The sequence below is a fragment of the Eschscholzia californica genome, unplaced genomic scaffold, assembly GCF_041429995.1.
Source record: "Eschscholzia californica isolate CP2 unplaced genomic scaffold, dmEscCali1.0.p SCAF_6, whole genome shotgun sequence".
Classification (NCBI taxonomy): domain Eukaryota; kingdom Viridiplantae; phylum Streptophyta; class Magnoliopsida; order Ranunculales; family Papaveraceae; genus Eschscholzia; species Eschscholzia californica.
The window spans coordinates 30927710-30936008 of NW_028238483.1; the positions used below are offsets into that span (position 1 = coordinate 30927710).

The 8299-nt window shown below is 36.3% G+C and overlaps 1 protein-coding gene across 1 annotated transcript; it reads left to right on the top strand.

The window, feature by feature from the left end:
- Window positions 1-1528: 1528 nt before the first annotated feature.
- On the top strand, window positions 1529-2428 carry LOC147533481 (hydroxyproline-rich glycoprotein family protein). Its single transcript, XM_086650711.1, has 2 exons — window positions 1529-1902; window positions 2021-2428. The coding sequence occupies exons 1-2, from the start codon at window positions 1666-1668 to the stop codon at window positions 2270-2272; spliced, it is 489 nt and encodes a 162-aa protein (XP_086506837.1). The 5' UTR covers window positions 1529-1665; the 3' UTR covers window positions 2273-2428.
- The last annotated feature ends 5871 nt before the right edge of the window (window positions 2429-8299 follow it).

Genomic DNA, 8299 nt, shown 5'->3' on the forward strand with positions numbered 1-8299 from the left:
TTTTCGAAAAATTCCGGTATTGACACAAAGAAAACTTGATGAAATTGATGATACAAGAATAGTTGATATTTTGTAAGAGTTGTCTTGCAAAAGTTAAATTCCATAGAGGCTCGGTCCGCCCTTGTGAACAGTGAAAAGCGACTTGATCCGACAGTCCTTTCTTATCAGAATCAAAAACCAAAACTGTAAAAAGAAGAAAAGAAAAAACATAAGTGATAAGGGGTGGATGGGGTCTGGGCCCTTTTCTTTTCTATATTTTTCATTAATGGCGCCAGCCGATGAGCATTCCCACTAGAAAAATACTTTTAGTCGAGTCATCATCAATAGGATACCATTGTTAGGTCGCCTATATTAGTGCAAACATCATAAAAATCTAATGGGGAATAAGGTAGGTTGAGTTTAGACTATTCGTAGTATTGCTAGATATTTTATCTAGTACGAACAATATGCACGCAAATGTTGTCGCATATTGCTAGATATTTTATCTGACAAAAAGCTTCAAGAGCTATTACATGTAATTGATACCACACAAGAATACAGTACTGAAATACAACATGGATTTTTTTTTTGTTGAGAAAAATAAAACATGGACTTGATAAACATTTTTATAACCAAAAACATGATATTTAGACCTTAACTCAAAGTAATTTAAAAATTTAATATCAACACAAACGGTCCAAGCTCCAATACGAATTTCAGACTTATGAAATTTTAAGTTACATACTTAACTACACCGCGTACTCTAAAAATGCTCTAATTATCGTGTTTACTGTTTTCAGTTTAACTATGCAAGTCATTTGTCTTTTAAAATATGCAATGCAAAAGGCTAAAGTCGTTTATTTTTCTTGCAATACAACGGCATAATTGTTAGGATTATTTCTCTCTTTAAAGTGTTACAACAAGTTTTCCCATCCCCTTATGTACGATTTTTAATAATTTACTATTCTAACGAGAAATATATATATATGAACTTCTTGGTATTTATTTGTCCAAGTATAGTGTAATTTCCACATTGATCAAACACTTAATTTTGCGATACTCACATATAAATTTTATAAGACTCCTTATTGTTTCTTCCTCCAAATTAGGAAGAGATTGTAAATTTGAATATTTCTACATTTTAGATAGTTGAATCTCCATTAATTTCTTCTAATGATTTGAAAAGGGAGGAAGGTATATTATTTAGATTATACCTTCACTTCAAAGGTAAAAATTATACCTCTCAGATTTATTTCCAAAATTTAAAGATTTTATAATTCAAACTTATTATATGAGAAATTGAGAATATATTGAATATGTATGGAATTATATTGATTTATCATGCTTCACTGTGAACAGAACATGTGCCTTTTATCACACCGTGCAGGTAGGTCCCACTCACTACCTTCTCTCCGTACCACTGACGACCTTGGCCCCCACCGCCGGACAGCTTTCGCCGGACGAGACGTGTTACACCTACTTTTAACACGTACTAACGAATTCCCTTTTCTCTCTCTCTCTACATTCTTTAAATACTCCACCCACACCACCTCTTCCAATCATCTACTCTACTCCTACTACTACCATTCTAGTACTAACTTTCTCTCTCTAAAAATCAGGTCTGTTTTAAAGTACAGTGCGTACCTCGCACTGATATGAGAGAAGAGGGCAGTAAATTAGGGTTTTATGGATTCTCAAATAGTATCACCACCACAACATATGGATGCATCAAGACCCTCGTTAGGGTTCCCACTCGGTACGGCTCTTCTGTTAATCATCATATTTAGTTTGAGTGGTTTTTTCTCTTGTTGTTATCATTGGGATAAACTTAGATCCCTCCGTCGATCTTTCTCCAACAATCCCGAGGATCATCATCATCATCCTATTCAATCTCCTCCTAACAAATCTTCTCTTACTTTTCCGGTACATTTCTACTCTCAACTAAATACTCCCTTTATTAGTTTTCAGCCGTTGGATCTTAATTAGAGTCTAATTTTCAGTTTTATCTTGAAATTAACTACTAATTTAATTGTTTTTACAGAAATCGAAGCAAAACCCAAACGAAAGCTTGCCAGTAATAATGCCAGGAGATCAAATTCCTAAATTTATAGCATTGCCGTGTCCTTGCCAGCCACCCCGAGCCACCCCGGCGGCGGCTGCACCAACGGGAGAGAAGATTACTATTTTAGTGCAAACACCGCCGCCTCCCCAACCACCACCACCACCGTCGCCACCACTAACTACACTCGTCTACAATCACGTTGGAAGATTTGGTGTATACTATAATGGTTGAAATAGAAGAAGAGAAAGAAAGGAGAAATCATTTTTTATTAATAAATAATACTCCAATTAAAATGGTTAAACATCTTAGTTAGACCATGTAAATTATTTGTACTAAATATTTATATCAATTTAATTTTAATCAGAGAAATATATTTGTCTTGTTTTATCTTTTTTTTTTTATTGAAGATGAAATGGCAAATGGATATTTTTGATGACTTATGATGTATTGTGTATTGCTATAGTTTTGAAACAAAATTCATCTTCTTTGGGTCCACTGTTTGTATCCTCATTTTCAATTTACTAGGTCTTTGGTTCAAGTCTTGGTCTTTTGTAAAATAACGTCCAATTTGGTTTTAAGACGAGTTTTATTTGACGGCAAAAAGAAAGGGTTGTCTGAACAATTGAAAGCGGATGTTCTATAACAATCTGAGTCGAGTTATCGAGCACATCATATCAAAATCCAACAAGTTGTTCACCGATACATTTTGATTTCAAGAGGAACGAGATAGAGCTAGAGCCTTTAACAAGAGCTTAATTTGGAACACAAAAGTACTACCATTTCACAACACAAAATGAATAGATTGGAAAGAGGTTGTGATATTTGATTGTTCTTATAAGTTAAAGTATCAAGTGTCATGTAGTTGTAATTTCAAAAACCTACATCAAGTCCAAATCAAGGGGGTAGAGACATCCCTAATTTCAATAGGGATCACAAGATTATCTTGTTCCCACACTAAGTGGAGCAATTAGTTAATCTAGTTAAACCACGTTAAATCATCGTCTCATCACTTTAACTATTTTGATCCTATCTAAAAACCTCATCAAAGAACTTTAAGTCTTTCACTGAAATTGACACTATGCAACCCTATATTTTTAGAAATTTAAAGCTTATACTAAACATCTAATTGTGAAATAAAGTTCCTTTTAGTCTTAATTTTTCTCTTGTGACCAGGGAGTGGGGAATCCAACAAAGATTTTCGTTTATTAGTTTAGATTGATGGTGGAAAGTCTCTTATTCTATTGGTTTAGTATCCGAGTCACTAATTTCTTAGTTCATAAAAAAGGACTACTACTTTTCTTTTTCTTTTTTTTCTTTGATCACTTTTCTAGTATAAAAGTCAAGATTAAGTCACTCTTTTGTTTACTACTCTTCCCACTTCTACATTTTGTTGAAAGATCAAGAAAATTCTAATTAAAGGATAACCTACCAAAGTGTAGTTTAAGAAAATCAGGGCCTACTGGAGTGAGCATTCCCCACGATATGAATTTTGATAGATTTATGTACTAAACAAGTTAAAACAACTTTAAATATGTATGAAGAAGAACGAGAAATCTTTTTGGACAATCTGTTATAATAAGAAAAGTCCTACATCCTAAAATTTAATTCAACAAGTTGATGATAAATTCATAGCCATTTCAAAGGACATTACACGTTTGTTACATAACAACATCTCCGGAGAATAGTTCAACAAAATTTGGGTTCTAGAGAGATTTGGCATTGTTCATATTTTACAATAGATGCTTACTTATAAGTATAATCATTGCATGAATTTGGTGACCGAAGTTCTATCCGTCTTTGAAGTCAAATAACTAACTGCACATCAAAGTTTGGGCATTGTGGGTATCAAAATTGTACTTTTTTCTTTGAGAGGATAAATCTAAGGCCCAAAAAAGGAGCCCAAATACCAAATCCACCCCAATAGGGAATATTATCTATAAAAAAACCCAAAAAGTGATTTTACCTCTCTATCCCTCTAAAAGAAATGCTTACCTCTTATATCCCTCACTCATTTCCCGCCAACACCAGCCTTTCTCTTTCTCTCCCTGACTTTGATTAGACCCAACCCACATGCAGCCTCTCCTCTCTTTCTCTCTCGGCTTCCGCGCTCTCTCTCTCTCTGATTTGAAAACCACTAAACCCTCTCCCTCCATCAAAACGCTTCATCTCTATCTCTCTCTCTATTTCGATCAAACTCTCTCTCTTCATTCATACCGGTCCATCTCTATCTCTCTCTATCTCTTTTTCAAGCGAAAAAGCACCGCCATTAACGCCTCTTGCATTCCAAACGTTACAGCCGAATCTCTCTTTGCCCAAACCTATTTAAGCAACTGGATCTACTCTTTTTTCTCTCTATTTCGCTCTGTTTCAACGAATCTCAAGCTTCTCTCTCGATTTCTCTCTCTTTCAGAAACAGGTACATCTCTGTTCTTCCTCTAACTCTTGATCCTCTCTCTGTTGTTGGTAAATTACTAGGATTGTTGGAACATTTTTGGGGTTTCTGGTTTCACATCTGTGGGTTTTGGTACAGTTTTATGGGTGTTTGAAAATTTGGGGGAGTTTTCAAACAATTAGGGTTTATGATTTCAAGTTTTGTAGTCTGATCTATAGTCTGTGATAAATCATTTTGGGTTGTTTTTCGAAAAAGTTTTAGGGTTAAGCTGCTCTAAAGTTTGTGATAAAACATTTTGGTTGTTGTTTTGTGATTTCGGAACCATTTGGTGTTTATGGTTCTTCATCCATCTTCTAGGTTAGTTTTGTTTTAACATTTAGGGTTGTGATCCGAAAGTTAGGTTTCTGTGGAGACATTTAGTACTTTGTCTTTGTTTTTTGGGGGTCTGTCTTTGTTTATGAAGTGCATGATTTGGTTTATCATTGTCGGTTGTGTTGAAGAAATGTTGGATTATGTTTAGACATTTTGATAGTTGTTAGTGATTTCGAAAGCATGCATCTACACATAAAGGTCATTTGGGTGTTTATGATACTACATCAAGTTTCTAGGTTAGGGTTGTTTTAACATTTATGTTTGTGTGGAGAAATTTAGTCATTTGATCAAGATTTATGGGTTGTTGATTAACAGAATGTTTTTTTTTTTAACATTCATGGTTGTGAAAAAAAAATAGTATATGTTTATACATTTTGGTTGTGTAGATACATTCTGCGTTTGTTTGTCTTTGTGTTTGTTTGAAACATATGAACTTTTGCAGACAATCCCAAGATGGTTAAAACTAACACAAAGAAAGGAGATGGTGCTGATAAGAAACAACAGACTCCTGTGAGGGCTAGCCCAGGAAGAGACCTGCTGAAGAGCCATCAAATGCTGGGCCAAGCAAAAAAGGCAAGAAAGTTGCCAGCCCCCAACACGCAAAGGTGTGTTATTGTATAAATTTTTTTTACAATGTCCTGTAATTAATGTTTGTGTTCTCACATTTCTTATAATTGTTATGCATATTTGTTAGTGTGTTGACATTCTGTAAAATGTTGCTTCAGTTATTGATCTGTCATTATTGTGTAGACCATTGGCCTATGCTTATTGTGTAGACACATTAAAAAATGATCTGCCATTACTTATTGTGATGAAGCATTCAGTTTACTGTTGACCATTTTGTTGAATGCCCTGACATTTCTGTTATTGTTTCTGTGAAGCACCGTGGGTTTACATCGAAGGCTAGAGTGCCGACGGAGGAGCCCAAACATACCGAGGCTAAAGAGCAGAAGAAGAAAGCTGCTTTCAATTACAAATGTAATTTGAAAGCAGTTTATAAGGTGGCGAGGGAATTGCAGAACGACATTACTGAAGAGCAAAAAAAGATGTTGTTTGCTTCACCCTTCGGGCCCTTGTTTAAGGCAGTGACCAGTATTACTTTCCGAAAGGAGAATGTTATCGAGAAGCCTAACAAAGCCATCTACGATCTGCTTTATTGCTTCGACAAACAGAGCCAAGCCTTCAACATCGGAGGGAAGATGATTCAGTTCACTCCCGGAGATGTTGCTTTGCTGTTGGGAGTCCCAATGGAAGGACAAATATATGAAGCATTCCCAACCAATGTCAACCTAGATGCCACAAAGGACCAGTTTCTGAGCAAGTACTTCAGAGACTGTATTGTAGAGGGAAAGGCTTTATCTTTTGGCGGCCCCAGCATCGAAAAGGCTTTGCATGTGGCTGCAAGAACAAAGGCTCCGGCCATTGAGTTCTTGAAACTCTGGATTATGTACATGGCAGCCACATTCCTGTTTGCTTCAGCTGCCGGCTCCTCGGTTGTCGGGAGTTTTTATCACAATCTCCAAACGGAGATAATGATGAAAAGAGTTTCATGGGCGAGAGCTATTCACTCCTACATGATGGAGAGAATAAACAAGCACTCGGAAGACCCGGCAAAAGCTTCAGGATGCCTGACTCTTCTCCCCGTAAGTATTCATAACCATGCACTTAAATGTTTCATAATTTCTTATAGTGATAAAAGTCAAATTAGTTTGCTCTGACATTCTTTAAAATGTTTCATCATTATTTTTGGGGGCTTATCTAATGCTGAAACATTTTGAAGAATGTTTGAGCATTTTATAAAATGTGTTTCCATTTCTTATGGTGATAAAGAAAAACACTACTGACCTTAGAGTGTTTAATTTCTTTGCAGTACTGGTATTGCATGCACACCAGGATCCATGAGGACCTGGTTGGAGAAGTAGGGGTCAGTCTTAGAATAGCTCGATGGATGATCGAGTCATTCTTCCTTAAAGGACTGGAAGAAGAGCTGGAAAGCATTACAGAGGAGCAGGTAATTTGTTTTAACATTTCTTATAATGTCTCTGTGATTTGAATTAATGTTCTAACATAACTGATGTCTGAGTGACATTTTATGAAATGTTGGAACATTTTCATGAATGTTTACACATTTAATTAAATGCATGTATTTTTTTAAGAGGTGTTGAGATAATAACCATATGTATCCCTCCTTGTAGGTGAAGGTGGAGTTGGTGGCGGAGTCTGTGGAAGAGGAAGAGTTGTTAAAGTTCACGGAGAGGGTGGTGGAGGAGATGAATGAGGAGGAAGTAGAAAAGTTGAAGGAGGAAGTGGAGAGGTTGAGAGAATAGAATTTGTTGGTTAAGAGAGAGTGTGAGATGGTTAAGAGAGAGAGAGAGAAGTATTAAAAGAGGAGTTGGAGAGGATGAAGAGAGAGAGAGGAGAGAAAAATGATGTATTGGAATTTGATTTTGGTGTCGGAGGGGAGGTGGATGTTAGAGACGAGGTTGGTAGAGATTTGGTGACTGTTGGAGAGGAGGTGGGGAGGTTAGACAAGAGGTGGAGAGTGGAGATGGTGGAGAGAAGATAGTGGAGCAGGAAGTAGCCCCAAAAAATGCGGAACAAGTAAACGTAGAAGCCCGCAACGAAAAAGAAAGTGATGCCGAAGCCCAAACTGAAGGAGCAGAAATAGACAATAAGGGTAAGAAGGCAATTTCTGATGAGTTGGAAAAGGGTCAAACTTCAGGGGAGGGGCAAAACCAGGAGCAGAAAGAGAGCCAAGTTGCTGGGTCAAGTGAGTAAATGCTCACGCAATTCTTTACTTCTGTTGACATTCCTGTTTTTGCTTGATAAGAAGTTGGAAATGTTGGAGCAAATACCAGAATGCTTCAACATTTGAGATACTGTTATAAAAGTAATAAATATTGTCTTTTTTTATATTTCAGTTGGTTTTATTTCTAGTTTATTTCTTTTAAGCAACGTATTAACTTGTGTGCAATCAATCTATCTTCTCTGAAATTCTTACTTACTTGTCAGATGATTGGTATGAACATAAATTGTTCGGCCATCGTTACAAGTTTTTTGATAAACGGTAAGTAAAAGAGTTCTATCGTACTCCCACGATGTCTTTTACCACGACAATTGAAGACTGTCTTTTACCACGAACGACAGTAGAGTGGTCGGCTAAGTAATAAATAAGAAACAAACAAGTAAGTGTTCTTCTCCGCATAAATACGTAAAATGTTGGAACATCCGTGATAACGTTTATATATATTGATCAAGAATTGGAGAATGCTTTTTGTTAAGATTTGGTTTTCTATCGAATGTTGACTAGTTAAACGCGTGGTGGTGGGGGACAGGTGAAAAGCAATTTGCAAATGTTTTGAATGTAGGTGAAAAAGAGACGGAAGAACTAGACTTTCAGCTGACTTGGCCTTCAGCTTTCTTTTCAGAGGTTTGTGAAGTGGCCAAAGAATATGAAAACTACGAGATCGTGGAGAATGAAAGTTCTTCGAAAG

Bases quoted from the DNA above. Each gene is read 5' to 3' on its own strand.
- LOC147533481 (XM_086650711.1), top strand. From the start codon at position 1,666: ATGGATTCTCAAATAGTATCACCACCACAACATATGGATGCATCAAGA. The intron at 1,903-2,020 runs GTACATTTCTAC...TTGTTTTTACAG, and splicing joins AATCTTCTCTTACTTTTCCG to AAATCGAAGCAAAACCCAAA.